General features: G+C 47.7%; 1 protein-coding gene across 7 annotated transcripts in view; it reads left to right on the top strand.

Annotated features, from left to right (window-relative positions):
• The window catches only part of ANKS1A (ankyrin repeat and sterile alpha motif domain containing 1A), a 168,730-nt gene that overhangs the window by 99,131 nt on the left and 49,417 nt on the right, over positions 1-20,182 (top strand). For all 7 annotated transcript variants that reach the window (XM_070361279.1, XM_070361283.1, XM_070361280.1 and 4 more), the window contains one exon: positions 9,701-10,287. In XM_070361279.1, the coding sequence (XP_070217380.1) occupies positions 9,701-10,287 (587 nt within the window). The remainder of the gene's footprint in view (positions 1-9,700; positions 10,288-20,182) is intronic.

Raw genomic sequence — 20,182 nt, 5'->3', positions numbered from 1 at the left:
ACTTGACGGGGAATGAGTGTGTTCTTTGCCCTATACCTTTACTAACACAGAATATTATCACTTTTTAATGTTTTTCCCCGTAGTAAGCAAAGAAAGTGACTTTTGAATTTGGCATTTCCCTGATCCAGTGAAACTGAGCATCTTATCTTATTGATTAGTATTATATATTTAGTCTATGAGTTGCCTATCTTTTTTCTTTTCTATCATTTTCCAACTTAGAAATTAATGGTAGTAGAAATATTTTGTTTAAGCACTGATAATATTTGGCCAAAGTGGTGCTCAGCATAAAGTTTTTCTTCTTAAATTCATTTTTTAAAAACAAGAAAGACTAAAACTTAAGCAGGAGAAAGTTTCAGAGAGCAATTAATAAAGATAAAGGCAGATACAACAGGTCACCTACTTTATGGTATGCATTTACACTTCAGTTAAACACAGAAAGAAAAAAAGAAAGCAGAAATGAAAATTTAAAAACAAAGCAAAAAGCAATAGGTTTGATAACTAGAATGAAAACTTGTCTGTTTTTTAAAATATCTCAACATTTCTGATCAAGAAAAGGGGAGCACAGCATTTAGGAATAATATAAGAAATATATGTAACCACAAATTCAGAGATTTTAAAAATTAATAGAGAATTAATAAGAATAAATTTTATTTGGCTAGAGTTGCTCCCGTCCTCTTGGAAGGAGTTGTCTGGGTGAGTTACTGAATTAATCACGATGACTAGTTGAGGAGGGGATCATACTGGCATTTGGTGCCCAGTGACCAGGAATGCTAAGCATGCAGGACAGACCTTCACAGTGAAGACATCCAGAAATGCCGGTAGTGTCTGTGGAAAAGACAAAAACCGACCGGAGAAAACTTTAATAGATCCATGAAGTGGAAAGCCTGCCCTCCCTCCCCAGTAAAGGCACTAGACTCAGATGGTTTTATGAACAGTGTTATCCAACTAGATATTCCTCTATTATTTCAGTTGTTTCAAATATAGAAAAAGTCTTCTGAAATCTTTATCTGGACTGGCATAGCAGAACAATGCTTCCTGTTTCGTGTAGCACAGTCACTTACTTCTCTCAAGTGTTTAGCTCTTTGCCCCCTGAACACTGGGGCATGCTCCTGCTCAGAGAAACGGTGGACAAGTTTGTTAGCAAATGGGAAGGTAGCCAGGACCTCTGAAAGTCACTGTTCTCTGTGGCGCTTTTCTGCAGCATCCACTAATAGTGTTTCGGGCCAGGTGGAGGGGTTGCTTAGCTTAGGACAGTGATGCACGATTATCGGAAGACAGCGCTACGTGGGGAGTCTTTGGCACATGCTACACCTCTGAGGTCTTAAGAAGCAATTAAGTCGTCACTCCTGAGAGCTGTGCATTTTGGTCTGTGTGAAGTTCGTGAAGACCTTAATCTTTTTGAAGGGGAGGAAAAATGTTATTTTAGCTTCTCTCTCTACTCCCACATCCAAAGTGCTGCCAGTTTCCGAGCCTTTGGGGAATTCCATAGTGTGAAGTCTGGCTTTTCCTTTCGGCAGCTTGGGATCGAGTTTTGTCAGGTCTGCTTTCATTGCACACCTTTTAGCAGAAGGCCCACTTGTAGTTTAGTGAGACTGTGGGGAGAAGATTTAAGTAAGCACCTGTATTCAGTCAGCCGTCTTAACATGGAAGTCCAGGCCAGCTTTTCTTGGTAGATTACAAGGAGTAAATTTGGGTGCTTTTCCCAAAGGCAAAAACTGTAAATGAGAGAATGTAATAGTTCAGCCTCACCTTCAGAAGCTTCCTCTTCTCTCACCCCTTATATCAGAGGAGCCCTATTGTATCTTTTCAATTTGTATTTCTGAGTTGGAGCAGTTTACTTTTCTTTCCATTATGGAATAAGTTCGAGCTTTGTAAGCTATGCATCCAGGAGCTAAGCTATTTTCTTCCACCGAATGTATCGACAGCCATTTATATACATGTGTATACATGAGACATATGTAAAATAATCATAAAAGGTCAAAATATGTTAAAGTGGTATAAAAGTAGTTTTAGAGTTCAAAAAGGGATAAATTATGTCAGTGTAAGAGATCAGAGATGGCTTTATGAAGGAAGTGCGTTTGAGCTGAAACCCAAAATAGAGAATTCTACTTGATGAGCAGAAGTGAGGAAGAAGAGGGCCTTTCCAAGCAGAGGATGTGGCATCAGCAACAGTAAGATAGTGGGAGACGATAGCATATTTGGAGACCGGTAAATAATCCAGTGTGGTTGGAACAAAGGACTGGTCGTAGAATATTGGATCTCAGATGGCGGTCTGTATTCCTCAGACAGTGGAGTGTTGTTGAAGCTTTTTGAATGAGGTAACAGGATAGAAGCCACACTTCAAGAACAGTCATCACTCGGTGTCCTCAGAGGATTTGTTCCTGGACACCCTCCCCCTCCTCCCCCACTCATAGCAAAATCCCTGGACGCTCAAGTCCCTTATATAAAATGGCATAGTTTTTTGTATATAAGCTCCATGTAGCTTCCCAGATACTTTAAATCATCTGAATTACTTCTGATTCCTGATACAATGTAAATACTGACAAGTAGTTGCTGGCCCATAGTAAATTGAAATTTTGCTTGTTGGAACTTTCTGGGATTTTTTTTTTTTCTTTCTGAGTATTTTAGATCTGTGACTGGTTGAATCCACCAATGCAGAACCCATGGATATGGAGGGCTGAGTGTATGTGTAATTGTAGAATCTTAGATTGCGGTTGGGAGAGACTGGAGTTAGGAATACCTTGAAGTTGAGAGATCTCAAGGAATCTCTTAAAGGAAATTAGAGCTCAGACTAGAGGGATGATAGGAAGTGACTGGAAGGAGAACATGGATAGCAGAGGTTTTAAATAGGTAGCATTAACAGGATCTTACATTCATCCAAATATGGGTGAATGAGGAGGAGAAGGCATTAAGGATGAGTCTGAGGTTTTGATCCTGGTTAATTGGGGAAGTATTGTGCAACTAATAGAAACAGGGGATTGAAGGAGGGGCACATTTGAGGAAATAAGTCCAATTCTGGATTATGTTAAGTTTGAGGTGTTTCAGTTACCAAAATATCCAGCTAGAAGTATTCCATAGACTCTTAGAAATGTGGGTCTGATGTTCAAGAAAGATGTAATGATTAAAATACAGATTCATGAATCATCCACGTTGAAGTGATGGATAACGTGGATGAGAAAATCAGTTGCTGAGGGAAAGATTAGAGAGATTGAAGATGTCAAGAATAGAACTTAAATTTAGTGGCAGAGAGGAAAAACATGGGAAGATAGCCAGGATCATGCAGTGTCTTAGAAGCCAGGCTGAACTTCCAAAACCCCCCAAATAACTGTCTGTCTTAAATCAGATAGTCCAGAAGTAAGAAGTCTAGAGTGAGGATGGCAGTTCACGGTGGCCAAGGACCCGGTTTCCTTCTGCCATCTTACAGTTCAAGACAACTGTTGAAGTTTAAGCTATCAGCACAGGCCAGAAGGAAGAGAAGAAGAGCACTTTGAAGACAGTTCTCAGAAGTTGCACAAACCACTCTCACTAATAGCCCACGGGCCAGAGCTTGGCCATGTGGCTACACCTAGCCACCAAGACGAGACATGTAGGCTTTATTCTAGGTGGCTGTGAGCCAGTCTAACAAAGCTCCATGACCAAGGGAGGAGGAGAGAATGGGGACAACTAGTAAACAGTGTCAATACAGTAAGAGCTAGAAGGATAAAGACTAGAAAAAGCACTGGGCAATGAGACGGCCTTTGGTAAATCCTGGATGAGAAATACTTCTCAAGTGGGAAGAGATGAAATTATCCCCAGATTTTGACATGATGTTGAAGATAGTTAAGGAGGTTTGGTCTAAATCATCTAAGTAAATTGGTGCAATTATCTTCCCAAGAGTACACCAAGGGAAGAGGTAAGGAATTGATCTTACGGCGAAATCATAGTTTTCACGAGGTGAATAAAAGCGTGACTGAGCCTGGTAGTGAGGCTTGCATTTGGATTCCTTCTCTCCCACTTCTTGGTTGGCAGCTTTGAGAAAGCCGTGTAACCTCTTTAAGCCTCAGTTTCTACGGGTAAAGTAGGGATACAGATTCTTCCCTCATGGTTGTTGTGAATATTAAAAGAGAACATGCTTAGCACAATGTCTGGCACAGAGGAGCCAGTACCTAACGCTTGGTAGCTGTTGGAAGACAGCTGAGTTAAATTGGTAGAGGACTCAGTCAGTTGTTTCTTGAGTATTCATCAGGGCTCAACATTCCAGCAACTGGAGAAGAGAAAGCAAATGGTTGTGAATAACCAGTACTGGAACTGGCAGAAGATCAAGGGAAACAGAAATGGCAAGTGTTCTATTAAATCAGGCCTGGTTAAATATCATGGCCGAGTGGAAGCTGATCCAGGCAGAGCTGGTGATGCTGAACAGGGAAGTGTGAGGGGCCAGAGGTCCAACAACAGCCCGTGAACACTTAGGGAAGAGCTTAGGGAAACGGGGAGGTGTCGGTAATCAGGACCAAGCCTGGTAGAACGGTCCTGAGTCTCATAGCCGCGCTGTGCCCGTGGGCGCTGTCTTGGGAGGGCGTGGTTCCTGACCTGAGTGTTCTCCACTGTGCTGTCACACACAGCTCTGCACTAAACTTGCAAGACAGCTAGACCTGCCCTGGCATTTGAATTTTATTCTGCCTGGTTCACAGGGCCACTTAGAAGAAACCAGTCTTCTCTGTTGAGCTGGGGTAAAGGAAACCAGACTCGGCGCCGTGTTAGCATGAAGAACAGTTTGGAAACTGTTATAAATGAAAAATGCTAATGATGGCAGCTTCCATTAACTGAAGGCCTCTAACGGGCCAGCCGTGCGCTGGGTTCATTTACACTGATTAGGTCATTGCATATCTCCAGACAAATCTTCCGAGTAGAGGCTATTTTTATCCCTGTTTAATAGATGAGGAAGAAAAAGTTAGGTGTTAGAGCTGGCCCTTAAGCCCTAACGTGGCCATATCCAAAGCCTGTTTAACTATGAGGTTAAATCATTTCCCCTGAAGCCCTGCTACTATTCATGTTTTAATGTCACAGAGCTGGAAGGGAACTTAGGTCATCTAATCACAGATTCAAACCATACTAAATCTCAAAGCCTTGGAGAATGCATCCCAGCCATTAATTTTTGAGAGAGACCCAGAGAGGGAAAGTCACGGGGCTGCAGCTCCAGCTTGGGCCTCCTGAATCCCAGTCCAGCTCTTGTTCTGTTTCTCGGGTTGTCATGGAACAGTGTGGACTCTGTCTATTTGTCTTGTCAGATCATGGTCTCCAGCAAGTGTCTGGATAACCTACTCAGTACCTTCTTTCTGAGGGAAGCACAGTGACCCTCCAATAGCATCGCCGTACTTGGGAGTTCCCTGGACACACACAGTTTCTGGCGCTCACCACTGTGACTAAGTGTTTGGAAGGTTCTAATCCTAAGGGCACAAAGAAAGTAGAACAGCCCAGGAAACCGGAGTACCCCAGCCGTCTCCTCTGAGCCTGAGGATTGTTTTAACGTAGCAAGTCCTCTCACACGCTGCGTTTTTCAGCCCTCATTTAAACTGGCAGGAAATGTGTAAATGTTAAAATGTTATTATTCAAAAACCCTTGAGAATCCCCATGGATCATCATAGTAATTAAAATGCAGCAGAGAAGACCCCTTGCTTCAGCAGCTCACAGGGCAAAAGGAAAGTGCACACCCAGAATGAATAAAAATGGAAAGTTGAAGGGACTGGGAATTAGCATGCTGGTGTGCCCTGCTGTTCAGTGGAGCAGCGGGCCTCGGTGTATGGGGAGAGTGAGGACACAGCCCTCCCCGTGTCGTGTCCCCCTGTTCCTCTCCTGGAAGGGCAGGTGGGAGGAGTGCCGTGGGCAGTGGAGGACGAGCGTTTGAGGAGCTATGGAGCTCCCAGGGCGGGAGCACAGTGATTCTCAGTCGAAGGAAGGCCTTGGACCTAGGGTCCTCTTATGGAGTCCATGAGCCCTGGGCACAAGGGTCCTGTCTCTGCTTTTTCTAATGTATTTCCACTTTTTCTGAGGCCTGTCAAGGCCTTTCTTCTCCTTCAGTGTCCAACTCAAAATCTACCTCCTCTGAGAAGCCTCTTGTTTCAAAGTTATCACACGCTCATTGCTACTCACTGTACTGTGCATTTGGTTTATACTTTTCTTTAATCTTTGCTTTGAATTCTAGTTATTTCTTTATATGCTGGTCTCTTCCAATAGCTGGTAGGCTGCTGGAGCAGAGGTCGTGTCTCCGTCTTTGTATCTTCGGGTGCTCCCTGAAGATGGATATTTCGCACACGTGTATTGATGGAAGGAGGGCTCACAGTGATGGTGCTGGGCCCTGCTTCTCACTTCAGCCTTCTCACTGTCTTACCTTTGGTCACCTCCTCCTGTGTCGAGACTTATAAGGACGATGTTAGTACTTGGCATGTGCAGTGTTGTTGACAATCCTTGTGACAACCTGTGAGGAACAGAGAAGTAGTAGGTCTCATCTGTGAACAAAATATGAATAAGAGCAGGTGTTAACATCTGTTCGGAGCTGGCATGTGCCAGGCATGGTCTAAATGCTTCGCACATAAAATTCCCATAACAATCCTATGAAATAAGTACTGTTAAGATCCCAGAATTATAGATGAGATTGCCAGGCACAAAGAAGTTCAGTAATTTGCTTAAGAGCTGGCTTTGGTGTTGGGGCTTGGGGGAGATCTGGCTTTTGATCGGTGTATTATATTGTTAACACCTTGTCCCTAAGAGACCTAATATTATCCTGACTTTACTGAAGGAAAGGACCGTTGAGTAGGTCTTTTCCCACTCATTGATTTGCCAGGAAATCTAGCTTAGTCTTGGATATAGTATTTTATGGGAAGGAGTGCCAGCTTGTTGAGATCCTCAGGTTCTTAGATCTTGACCAGCTTTTCAAATGCCAAGGTGTCTTTTCTTGGAAATTGCTGGGTGAGCCATGTCAAATAAGAATCCCTTCCCATGATTTCCTCTACTCTGGTGGACTGTGGTTTCTCTACTGGGATTATGACCCTCAGAAATTCTTACTCTTCGCATATTTCCTCCTGCCATAAGGTTCCATTCCTTTTTCCACCCACTTCCTTCCTCCAGCATCTGTCTGTTAGGGAGCTCTTGGCATCTGTCTCTCTTTCTGCATTGATAGCCGACATGAGTGCATGGCTGTTGGACAGGGCCTTCATTGTTGGCGATGCCAGCAGCAGTCAGAACATGCTCTGTGGCCTGGGTTCCAAGGTCCACCCAGGCAGTGTGAGCCTGGCTGGCTCCCAGTTCTGGACTGGTGTTTTTCTTTTGTTGTTGGACTCCCATCTCCTCAAAAAAGTTGTTAAGTAAGGAGGTAGAAGCTGGTGCCAAGGAAGAGAAGCCTGTTACCAGCACCCTTTTTCACATTCAGATGTGGTCAGAGAGATACTGCCCCTGGGTCAGAACCTAGAGGAAGCTGGCCATTAGGGTATGGTCCTGGAGATGGCCGGTTTTCCACTCCGGTTGACTCCCACTTCCCTAGGAAGTCCCATTGGCCCGAGTCACCATTAGATGCTTATGCGGCCCCACCGTCAGCCTCATGGGCAGCTTCAGGCACACTGGCAGCTGACTTACGTGGTGTTCATACCCCAAAAGTCAGGGCTTCCTGAGGCCTGAGTGAAGCCATGCAGAACTCCATGTACGCAGCACTTTTTCCCTGGAGATACGATCCAGGCTGTCAGGGCTTATTCAGTGCTCTGGACTTGACCTTTGGGGTTTGGGGTGTGAAAGTCCCAAAGCAGTCAAGAATAGAGGAAGGAGAGGCCAGAGTTCATGCTTCTGGGCTCCTGTGGGTGAGTCATCAGATCCATGAGGTGGAGCTCCTTGGCCACCCCTCCACGGCCTCTGCAGACCTGCCAAAAGCCAAGCCAGCTGTAGAGACCAAACTGTCCTTTGGGTGGGGTGGGGTGCATGGAGCCATATCCCTGCTCAGACCTCAGGGTGACAGGCTCAACGTTTGGAGAGCTGGTTACCGGGGTCCTTCCTGAAATGCGGACCTAGCACTGTGGGACCCTGGCGTCGGGCTTGGGTGGTGCAGGGTTGTGTGTGTGAAGTGTGGCCCTCCTCACCTGACAGCCTTGGGACTGCGGGCCTGCTGATGGGGGTGGCGTGCTGTGCAGGCAGGCCCAGGAGAGGCCTCCTCATGGGGCTCTGCCAACCTCGAGGGGAAGTGTGCTGTCACAGTGTGGTGAAGACGTGCCTTCTCATCACTATCAGAACATAAAAGGGATTTTTAAGGACCACGCAGGCAACCTGCTTATTTTAGATCTTGAAGCCCAGCAAGATGAGATCACTGCCAAGGCCACCCAGCGAGAGAGCAGATAGCAGGACCAGAGCCAGGTGTGCCGACGCCTGGGTCTCCCCCACCTCTCCAGACCAACCACTGGAGGCCTGAGGGCCTTAGATTTCTCATCTGTAAAAATAGTTGAGCTTGACCCTTTGGGTTCCAAGATCCTCTGATCTCATGAACAGTTTGGAGAGCTTTGTGCAGACTAGAGAATCGTTTGGTGCCGGTACCGTACATTTCCACTTACAGAGAAAGTCAGGTTGGACATTAGCCGTGGAGTGTGAACTAGTGCTCAGCACAGGGTTGTCATCTGCCCTGCTGATGTGGGTTAAAATCGCTAATAGGTCTGAGTTCGTGCAGGGAGAGCCTGTTCGGTGTCCTGGCATGATACTGATGTTGGACTCTGATTTGGTCGATTATTTATGCTACCTCAGGGCAGAGGTATTTGGTCCCTCGGGGAAGCATACAGTAGTGGCTGGCCTCACGAGCTGGCAGTGTCGGGTTTCCGGGATGTTGGGGCCGTCTCAGGAGCACGGCACACGTCTCGGCACTGACAAATCAGACCCTTTTAATTTCAGTGGACCAGCTAAGGTTAAACTTAAACAAATAGGAGCAGCTGGGAGGCTTTGCAAAGAGTGAGATGTGCACATTCTCAAAAAAAAAAACCTGTGTTCCCTGAGGAAGGAAGGAAGGAAGAGGGGTGGAACTCTGAATCGCCACCCGCCCCCCCTCCAAACCTGAGGAAGGAAGCGGTTATTTCTCTCCTGGTTTGTTTTGCACTTTCAGTTAAGGAATTCCAGAAGTCGCAGGTTGTGGATCATGACTTCCATCACCCCCACACCCCCCCACTGTTGCTGCTTGCCAGAGGAAGGGAGGGCGGGTGGCTCTAAATAACACTTTGGCCTTTATGGAAATGTATCAGATGTTCCAGGAGTGAGTCTCGCTTGCTCGTGCTTGCTTGTTGGCGGCTCTCTCTCTCCCTCCCTCTCACTTTTACTCCGCATTCACTCTCCTCACTTGTGTCCTTTCTGTGGGATATAGTTAGCACCTCCTGTCGCCTTATATAGCCAGGTCTGGTCGTTAATGTTAACAGAAATCTAACAACAAGGAAGGCTGCCAGATAGCATTAATCAGGCCAGTGTTTGGAATTTCATAAATGCTCTGACTTTGGGTACAAATTGGACATTAAGAACAATACGAAACTGTTTGCTGACTTCCTCTCTCCTCTTCTCTCCCTCTGCCTGCTCCCCAGCCATCCAGCTTCTCTCCCTTTTCCCCTGCTTCTGAATTCCTCTGCTCGGCCGTGCGCTCGCTGCATTGGAACTTTGTTGGTTTTTGCCGTGTTTAATTTTGTTATTTCTCTGTCTCTCCGTCCACTCCAAGACCACAGGCAGAGCAGCGGTGGCCGGAGCCAGGACTCTGCGGAGGGGCAGGACGGGCAGGTCCCGGAGCAGTTCTCAGGTCTCCTCCACGGCTCCTCCCCGGTGTGTGAGGCGGGGCAGGACCCTCTCCAGCTGCTCCCTGCCCCTGGCCAGAACCATCGAGAAGGGTCCCCCGCGCAGGGCGCCTGCCCCGAGGAGATGCAGCTGGAGCAGACAGGCAGGCGTGCGTCCGGAGCCTCCCCGCCCCGTGTGCTGGACCAGAGTAGGAGAGTGGGCCACCCGGCAAGCCTGCCCCCCGCCCACAGCCAGACGCACCCCAAAACTTCAATGCGCACAGCCTTTCCACGCCCTGGGGGCACCGAGGAGGAAGGTGACCCGAGCGGGGCCAGGAGCCGAGCCCCTCCCACCAGCAGACCCAAGGCTGAGCTCAAACTCAGCCGCAGCTTGTCCAAGTCTGACTCTGATCTCCTGACCTGCTCCCCAACGGAGGACGCCACGATGGGGAGCCGGAGTGAGTCCCTCTCCAACTGCAGCATTGGGAAGAAGAGGCTGGAGAAGTCGCCCTCCTTCGCCTCTGAGTGGGATGAGGTAAGGCTGCGTGTTGTCTCAGGGAGGAGAGCCAGGCTGGCCGAGCCCCTGCGCTCACCCGGGTGCCGATGCCCAGGACCAGCACAGGGGCCGCGGCTGCCGGCTTCCTTCACACTTCCACCAGAGTGTTTCCGACAGCTGGGAGGGGGCAGGTGCCCTGGAGCCAGGACAGGGGTCTTCGTGCCTGCGTGGCAGAGGACAGGTCCACTTACGGTTCATCTGCAGGGCGGAGGCCCAGCAGAGCAGGACTGAGGAAGAAGCAGTTCCTAGAAGTGACATGCTGTTTGGAAATATTTGGATCCCATCGGCCTAACTGAGGGAGCCAGACTCGCCCTGAAGATGCTGCGGAAGAAGTAGAGGACTTCCTGTGAGCCTTCAGGAGGAAGAGGGGAGATGCAGGGCTGGGGGATGGGGCTTTGGGAGAAGCTGCTGAAAGGGAACCAGAGGAGGATTTTCTGTTTCCCGCTGCGTGTGATTCTCCTGTTTTTCCCAGGAAGACCACATGCTCTCCCGGCAGAAGCTTCTGCCCATCCCACATTCCTGGGTTGGTGGGGCAGAGGGCTAGGTGGTTCAGGAAACAGAGTGATTAGTGAGGAGAACACATTTGGAATCTGAGGCCCAGGTTCCTTTCAGAGCCATTGTTAAAGAATAGAAATATGTGCCCAAGTATTTTGCAGTGACCTGTGACATGTCTTCCTGGGCAGAAGAATGTGTTTTTCAAAGCTTGGTAAACATGCAGGGAATGTTCAAGTACTACCCTCGCAGGCTTCTAGCTGAAAGGAAGCTGACTTTGAAGCGGACTGGATCTGTCTCCCCGGAACATTTTCACAAGATGAATTTAGCTCTCAAAGAGGAGGGGACCACTGCAGCTGGCACGTCCATTTGAACATTCTGTAGACTAAATGCCCTACCCAGCCCATCCGGGTTGCAGCTGTAAAAGTTATGTAAACCAAAGCTAATCCCATTCCCAGTATGGGAACAGGGCGGGGCCAATTCCTCCAGCACTCATCTCCAGATAAGATGAGGTTTAGGACTCTGTTTAGTCAGGGACAGGAAGATCCTGTGCCAGAGGAAATCTTCGCTGTTTGGCAAACCAGGATTTGGTGGTGAGCCTGTGGCTGATGCCAGGCCACTTAAGGAAATGTAGCTAGTGTTCGAGAGCGTCTGTGCCGAGAAATGGCACACGGGAGAGCAGGGGTCTGTAGGGACGTGTGCTCTACCTTTGTTTTCAAAACAGAGTTTTTCTAACTTACAGTCCAGTATAGGATAAGGCAGTTTAAGAGTAAGAGGCAATATTCTCTGAAGTGGCAGGAGAAATCAACAGAGAAAAACATCAGTGGGAGTGGAGTGGGCAGAGATGAGGCGTATGAGAGGGCAGAAAGGGGGCTTCAGGAAAGATCACAGAGAAGTAGAGTTGGATATGGAATTCAAGAGCCAGGTGTTCTGGTTAGAACCAGATTGGAGCCATGGGATGGCGAAAGGACATCGAGGCAGAGATAGCAGGTGAGCGAGCGAGAGGGTCTGGGGGAGCTTTGGTCACGTGGCTCCTGTCATGTGCAGAGAGTGTACAGGGAGAGGAAGAAGTAAGGGCGGAAGGTGAGACTGGGAGAAGAGAGTGTGAGGACTTGGCCATGAGGCTGAGAAGTGAGGGGGTGCTTTGCTATCACGGCAATGGCTCAGAGCTCTTCACACAGGCTGCTGGACCAGCCTGATGAATCACCCCTTCTTTATGTCTCACCCTGAGTACATCCTCCACCCCAAGCGGTCAGCAGTGCTGGACGATTCTTCACAGACTGTCCAGGCCCTGTTGCAGCACTGCCAGGCAGTGTTATGGGTTCCACCATTTCCTCTTGGAAAAGAAACATAAAATCACCGAGGCACGCCAGGCTTAATTGAAGTTGCCTGTTGAGTCTCCTTATATCCTAATGAAAGGAGGTGCATACGCTGGTACTGTCTTGGTGGGTAGAGATTGCTGGTGGATACAGGGAACCCAGGGACTCCTGGGCCAGGCTGTGGTGAGGCTAACCACCAGAAGGACTGTTACATTTTAAGTTTGAAAAAACTAAAGGCAATTGAGGTCTTGTTGGAAAGCATTCAGAAGATGAAGCTGTGCTTGCATAGTAAACATTAACAGAGTGCTTTACGTTTAACCCTTCAGTATTGTTTTGAGCCGTATTATACTTGGTTTGGGGGGATAGCTCTATCTAAAGAGAAACTTGAGGAGTGTTTCCCACCCTGTTTGGCCCTAAACACAGGACTTGGCAGACTTCCCTAGAGCAGGGCATTAAGTAATGGCTGCTCGCCACCCACCCTGACCCCTGCCTGAAGGCTGCTTTGCCTGTATCCTGTGCTTGACAGTTTTATTTTCTTTGTCGTCATTAGCTCTAAGGGGTCGGTAAGGCTGCCCTAAAGGAGCTTGGGCCCAGCTCAGCTCTTCCCCAGGGGTCCAGGAGGAAGAGGGAGGCTCTGGGGCAGGGCGGCTGCGACCCCAGTGCAGACGGGGTTGCCCGTGGGTTGGCCGGGCTGATCCTAGAAGGCAGCGCAGGGCGGCCCAGGGGCCCTGCTCCGGAGTCAGTAGACCTGGCTCCATCAACTTCACCTCCGTGTGGGAGGCTCCAGGAAGCCTCGGAGTGGTTACCCTCATTTGTGAAACAGGCGTCAAATCTGTGTTTCAGAGGTGTTTTTACCAATTAGATACGTTTCAGCACTCAGTACAGTTCCAGTAGGCATAAAGTGTTGCGCGAATGGTAGATATTAATACTATTATTGTGTCTGCAGCTTTGGAGGGAGAGAACTGGGCCCTGGAGCATCTTCAAAACTTGAGAAAGGCAGAGCTCTGGGGGAAGGTTTGGTGGAGACTAGGAAGTTCAAGTGCTTCAGCCTCCTGCCTGACTCTGCCTTACCCAAGACGGAAGAGCCCGCCCCGCCTGGGAGAGGAGGGCAGGTGCCGCACATTGTTCTTCGAGAAATTAATGAGCTTTTCTGCCTGATTCCCTGGGAGGGAAGAGGTTAGAGAGCAGTCCGCAGCCTCTCCCCTTTATTGTTCCAGTGTAGGCCCGCCTGATGGGCCGGGTGTGGGGTGATGCATGTTGGGCACATGCGCAGTGGACCATCCCTGTTCTCACACGCAGCCTGTTCCTCACAAGTGTTACTGTGGGCCCTACTGATTGCCCTGGACCGAGGATTCTGGAAGTTAGCCTGGTTAAGGGCAACCTCTGAGACAGTGGGCACTAGGGATGCTTGTATTCTCCCTATTTTCTGTTGTGTTTCTGGTAACAAAGAACTAATGAGAGTTTGCTTTGAAGAGTGCTCAGGCTAAGAGGTGCTCTAAATCCCAGCTTCAATAGACACTTTCTGTGTTCTCCAGTCAAATCAGCACCTTCTTTGTCTTAATGATCCCTTGCGGCATCATAGAAGGTAAACTGAGAGCCTGAAGATAAATAAAACTGTAAAATATATAGATAAGGAGTGGGAAAATCACCTTCAGCTCTCTACATAGTTAGTCTCTGTTAATGTTTGATATATATCCAAATTTGAGATCTTAGTACATTTGCTAGTTTATAATTTGCTTTTCTTACCTAATTGCTGCATATCGGGGATGGCTTGCTGTGGCCGTGCCAGTAAGATCTGGACTCAGGTCCTCATTCTGAAAAGCACAGTATCCTGTCTCTGCTTATATCATCGGGTTAGTTAGCTTGTTCTTCTAGCTGTTCTCTGGTTGTTAGACGCGGTGCATGGCACCTTCCATCTGCCCTTCGGTGTGTTCCCCACCCTCCCTTCCTGCCTGTGCGCCCCCAGAGGCCCACCCTTGTGAACTGCATCACTCGGCCAAGGAAATCTTGGATTGGCTGGGTTGCTCTACTGAAGCCCCCAGCCCTGTGAGAGACCCTGGCTCCGTAGCTGTTCTCTGTGCATTTTGGTAACATTCCTCCCCCAGACCCTCTAGGTCTGGGGCTCCACCCTTGTTCCTCTCTCTGTCCCCAACACAAACCTGTGCCAGTAATCCCTTTATTTAGCTCCTTCAGTTCCCCAGTTTGAGTGTGCCTTCTTTTTCTTGCAGGGACCATCAGTGATACAGACGTTTCTAGCACGGTTTCTGTCAAGTCTAAACAACCACAGATGGCTGTGTGCTGGGGCAGTCAACACGGCTCTTGCATGTAAACTGTACATTAATCTTCATTTGCAGATGATCCAGAAGGCCTGGGTATTCAGGGTGCTGGGAAGCAGGAAAAATTCATCATTTAACTGGAAGCCTTTCCCGCTTCCAACTCTAGGGAAGAAACCTGTTCTCCTTCCACGCGGTTGGCAGTGTCGACAGCATCTCAGCTCCCTACATGTATTTTAATCCTCTGTCACTGCGCTGCACGCTGCACCCATAGGCACGCGCGCACACACACACGCACATACACACACGGCAGTAGCAGTTGGTGTCTGGTCAGATAGTAGTTTGAATGTATAAAAAGTCCTAAGGGATCAGATAGGTCTCTCTCACACCTGCCTTTGAATGGGATTGAAGCTCTGGAAAGGAAAAGCCACAGAAGGCCACTTGGCTACTTAGCATAAACATTTGAGTCATTTAGAACTTAGCTAAAGGCTTAAGTGATGAATCTGTGTTTTATAATCAGCTTTCATCAATATTAAACTAGTGAGAGATGGGTGAAGAACAGGGACATGCTTTGCATACATTTTGTGCAAACAGAGTAATCTCTGGCCAGGGGTTTGGGGAGTGTCCTGGTTTTGACTGAAATGGTAGCTGCAGGGATCTTGAGTCCCTCCACGTGGAGTGAAGGGGCAGCAGCCAGGAAAACAAAAACACCCTCCCAGGCCAGGTCCCAGAAGCTTTTCCAGCAGGCTGTCCAGTTGGAGGCATGATGTCATCGAGAGAAATGCTGATTGGTTCAACTCCACAGAGGCTGTGCTTGCTTTTAACCCTTGAGGGTCAGGTGTGCAAGAAAATACCTTAGATCTTAAACCCAGAGATTTGGGCTTGAGTTCCCACTGATCATGGCTGAACTTCCCATAACATTGTTCTGCAGTGTGTATTGTTCTTTATTATGTAAACAAGTCCTTTCTGCTGAGCACAGCCCTCCCACTCGAAAGAAGAATGTGACCCTCCTACCTCTTGGGACAGATTGGAGCCTGGAGTGACTATTTACGTTGCTTCTAGGTTTATTCAGGAGTCACTTTTATCCTAGAACCTCTACATCCCCTTTTGGTTTTAAGTGGTCTCATAGGATGGAGGGTGTTTTTGTTTTCCTATTTTAAAAATAAGCTCATTTATTGAATAGTAGTATTAGTGTTAGTCGCTCAGTCTGACTCTTTGTGATCCCATGGACTGTGGCCCACCAAGCTCCTTTTTCCATGGGAATTCTCCAGGCAAGAATACTGGAGTGGATTGCCATTCCCTTCTCCAGAGGATCTTTCCGACCCAGGAATCGAACCTGGGTCTCCTGCATTGCAGGCAGATTCTTTACCATCTGAGCTACAGGGTATAGAGTCCTATGTAAACAGTTTTGGCCTTTTTGTCTGACAAATCCACGTGATTTTCTCAGTCTAGATTAAATATATATGTAAATATGGGCATCTCCATGGCCTGGTGCATTGTAAATAAGCCAGAGCTGGTCCTGGCTCTGCAGTAGGCCAGGGATGAGAAGATCAGTGTGGCCACCCCTGCCTGCATCTCCGGATTTCCTCATTGCTATTTTTCCTATCTTTTTACTTATTCTGCCTCTTTCTTTTCTTTTATTTATTTACGTACTTACTTTGGCTTCCCTGGGTCTTAGTTGCTGTGAGAGGGCGTTCTTAAGTTACAGTGAGCAGGGGCTGCTCCCTACCTGCAGTGCATGGGCTTCTTACTCTTGTGGCTCCTCTTTCTCATTGCCGAGCACGTACTCTGGTGTGAGGGCTCAGGAGTTGTGGCTCAAGGGCTTAGTTACCCCGCAACACGTGGGATCTTAGTTTCCCAGCGAGGGATCAAACCCGTGTCCCCTGCACTGGCAGGTAGATTCTTAGCCACTGGACCACCAGGGAAGTTCGCTTCTTTATTTTTCTCTCTTTTTTTTTTTCACCCCTTTGCTCTTTCTCTCATTTTCATCTATGCTCTTTCCTGTCTTTTTTACTTTCTTCCTCTTTTTTTTTTTTTCCTCTTCATTCTTATTTTTACTGGTAGAATCAAGGAGAGGCTTTGCTAACAGCCTTTCATTCTCAGCCTTCTCCTCCAGCAGTTTTCTATTTTTTGTTAAATATTTTTATATTCTACAGAACATCTTACTACTTGTGGTATAGGCTTTTTATTTATATAGACGCTGGGAAAACAGTGTGGACTGCACGTGGACCTCCTTTGAAATCTGTGACCCTCAGCAATGACACAGAGCTCTTTTCTGGATGCCAGTGTTGTGCTCTCGCCCTCAAAGATGTGATCCTGTCTCTGCTCTGTGTTTTCATGGAACACTGCCCAACCCGCCTGGGGCTCCTTTACTTTCCTTTGTCCTGCTTTCTTCCCCAGGGTTCCCCCAGGGGAGTAGCCAGTGGCCTGTGCTTGTGGCCTGAAGATCCTGGGCAGGGCCACGATGCTAAGGACTCTACCCCAGCATGCTGTTCTGTCCTGCTCAGGAGCTCGAATGAGCCAGTCTTCGCGCCATGGGGCCCCCCTGTCCATAACTCAGAGCGGCCTGTTTCTCTCTCTGGACAGGTGGAAAACTGCCGGAGCTCGCTAGGAGCCTACAAATGACAATTTGTCTGACAGTCTGTTCTTGCCTGCCCTGATTTAAACAACCAGGAAGCCATTGTAAACTCAGTGGAAGTAGTGTGGTTTGTATAAATGTTCCAGTTCCTTTCTGCTTTGGAGCTATTTTCAGCAGACCCTCCAGAGAAAACCAGGGCGGTGCCTTGTATCTGCTGTGCGTTTGGGCATGCCGTCCTGGGGTCTGCTGTTGGGCGAATAGCTCTGTGCTGGCTTGTAGGACTGGAGAGACCAGCCGTTCTGACAGGTGTGAGGTGACAGTGCATTATGGTTTTGATTTGCATTTCCAAGTTGCTTAATGATGTTGAGCATCTTTTCATGTACCTGTTGGCCACTTGTTTATCTTTATTTATTTTTGCCCTTGCTGGGTCTTTGTTGCTGCACACGGGCTTTTTCTAGTTGCAGTGAGCAGGGGCTACCCTCTCGTTGCAGTGTGTGGTTTCTCATGGCAGTAGCTTCTCTTGTCGTGCAGCCGGACTCTAGGCACGCAGGCTGCAGTAGTTGCAGCACTTAGTTCAGTGGTTGTGGCGCTCGGGCTTAGTTGTCCCATGGCATGTGGAATCTTGGACCAGGGGTGGAACTGGTGTTCCCTGCATTGCGAGGTGGATTCTAAACCACTGGACCACCAGGGAAGCCCTGATTGTCTAATTTAGAAAAATGTCTATTTAGGTCCTTTGCCCATTTTAAAATTATTTTATATATATATATATATATATATATTTTTTTTTACTACTGAGTTGAATTCCTTGTATGTTTCGGATATTAACTCCTTGTTTGGATACGTGGTTCACCAGTGTTTTCCCCCATTCCCTTGGTCGCCTTTTAGTTTGTCACTGATTCACTCTGCTTGTGCAGATGCTTTTTAGTTTGATGCAGTCCTACTTGTTTATTTTTGCTTCTGTTGCCTTTTGCTTTTAGTGTCAAATCCAAAAAATGGCTGCCAAGACCAAGCATCCTGGTGATTTTTTAGAGCAACTGTTTGATCCTGTCCACTATTTGATTCAGTTTTCCAAATGAGGAAACTAAAGTTTGCAAGCTGAAATGACTTGCCTGAGATGTTGGTGCTGTTAAATGAGGGAGACCAGTTGGAGCTTCTAAGTCTTAATGAGATTGTAGTTATTAATAGCATATAGGTGAGTTGAATTTTCATTTTGGTATTAATTAGCAGTTACTTTTCAGTTCTTATTTAACCCCAATTTATTGCAGCCCTATTTTACTTTTCTCCCCAACTCCAGAAAAAGAAATTTTTTTTTGTTCTAGATATATAAAGGAAAGTAATTTGAAAGAGGGAATCCTGGGAAATGCATGAGTTTTTCTTTTCACTATTAAAGCTCAAAGCGCCTCCTCCTTCTACTGACGTCGCAAACAGAAGACTGTTAGGTGTTTTCTTCTGTGACTCACAGACTGATAAGATGATTTTTAAGCAAATTTTTAAATCAAGAGATCAGAGGAATCTGAACAAAGTCACTTGCACGTTTCCTGAGGTGGTGATCGAGCTTTTGCTTGGAAACCCGAAGTGGCCCCCCTCTACCATCCGCCGTTACCTGTGTGAGATTGCGAATGCGCCTTCATTTCTGGTTAGGGTCTGTGACTTCCACCCCATCACTTCTGGATCCGCACACTGTCCTGCCTAGCAGTTGTGCAGGTATTTGACACTGTGATTCTGTCCTCCCACCCTCAGACCTTCTCATTTCCTTACCAGGAAATCCAGCTCCTTCTCCCTCAGCTTGGGTGGTGGTTCTCTCACCGCTTCCGCCCCAGCTTGTCTCTGGCTGTCTTCAGGTCTTCAGGTCCTCTCAGAGTCATAGGACGTCACCACAGATTGCATTATATATTCTGATGGAGTTTTACTTGTCACATACCACCCGGTAACACCTCATCAAGGAGTTTGATGAACCTCCTACTCTGCTGAAAAATCACAGGAACCCATTGTCAGTGAACCCAAATCCAGGGCCGTGTATGAGAGCCCCTTTTTCCGCCTTAGGGAGTCGTACAGATTGCTGCTCTGTGAAGTGACTGACGGCTCCAGGTTGCCTTATGAAGCTTCTGCCTGCGCTCCCCGCCTGAGGCAGGGTTCAGCCTCTCTCCTGTTGTGCTTTTTGACAAAATCAGTGTAGGTCTTCCCTCTGGCTCGGAGGTGTGACTGTACCTGCTCTCCTCCTGACAGGCCGAGGGGCTGCCTGGCCCCCGAGTCCTTCTCAGGCAGTGTGTAGCATCTGTAGGACTCTCACTGTGGCCTTATTTAGAGGCAGAGATGATTTTGTAGCAGTTTTTTTTTTTTTTTTTTTAAGCAATAGGATGGATGAGATTTGGGGAAGCCTGTGTGGTATAAATGACCCCATGCCTGGCTCTGTAAAGGGTGTCTCAAGCCCTCATGTGCCGTTGACTCCGAGTGCTTCCTCTCCTCCCCACCCTGTGTCAGTCACCAGGGTTTTCTCTCAGAATCTCCCCCTTCCTCTCCATCCCCACCTGCCTTCCTGGTGTCGGCTCGACAGCCACCACCTCGGTGTTCTGCTTTGCCCTGGGCTTCTCCTCTAGTTCATGTTACTTGTCACTGCCTTGACATAGTCCTAAATATTTTGTATCATCTCCCCTGACTGAGAACCTCCCCCGTGCCTTATTGCTATAGCACAAACTTGAAATTTCTCGGCCTGGATTCATGGTTCTGCAGAAAATAACCCAATTCCAGCTTCTGCACATGGCTTTCTGTCTCATCTTGCACTCCATTTTTCTGGTTCCCGTCAATTCCTTTACCCACTGTTTTCCTCAACACTTTGGTTTATACCTTTGTCCCTGTTGGAATGCCTTTCTCCGTTTCTTCCTGTTGAAATGCCAAAAGCTTGCTCATTCATTCACAGTTATTGAGAACCTGATGTGTGCTCATTGTTCTAGGCGCTGGGCATAGTAGAGAAGTGAAATAGTAAACAAAATAGATACACCCAGCTTTTGAGAGATTACAGTCAAAAGGGAGAGATTATATTAAACAAGTACAAACAAAAAATCGTCACAAACAAAGATAAGTGCTCTTGAAGAAAGTACTGTGAGAGGTGGAAGGTGGGGAGTGGGGCTCAGTTTAGATCAGTGAGGAAAGGAGCCCAGTCAAGAAGAGGAGGGCAAACCTCTGTCGGTTCCAGAACCTGCCTCCTCGCAGCC

This window comes from Bos mutus, chromosome 23 (assembly GCF_027580195.1).
Source record: "Bos mutus isolate GX-2022 chromosome 23, NWIPB_WYAK_1.1, whole genome shotgun sequence".
NCBI lineage: Eukaryota > Metazoa > Chordata > Mammalia > Artiodactyla > Bovidae > Bos > Bos mutus.
This window is presented reverse-complemented; position numbering and strand designations above follow the sequence as displayed.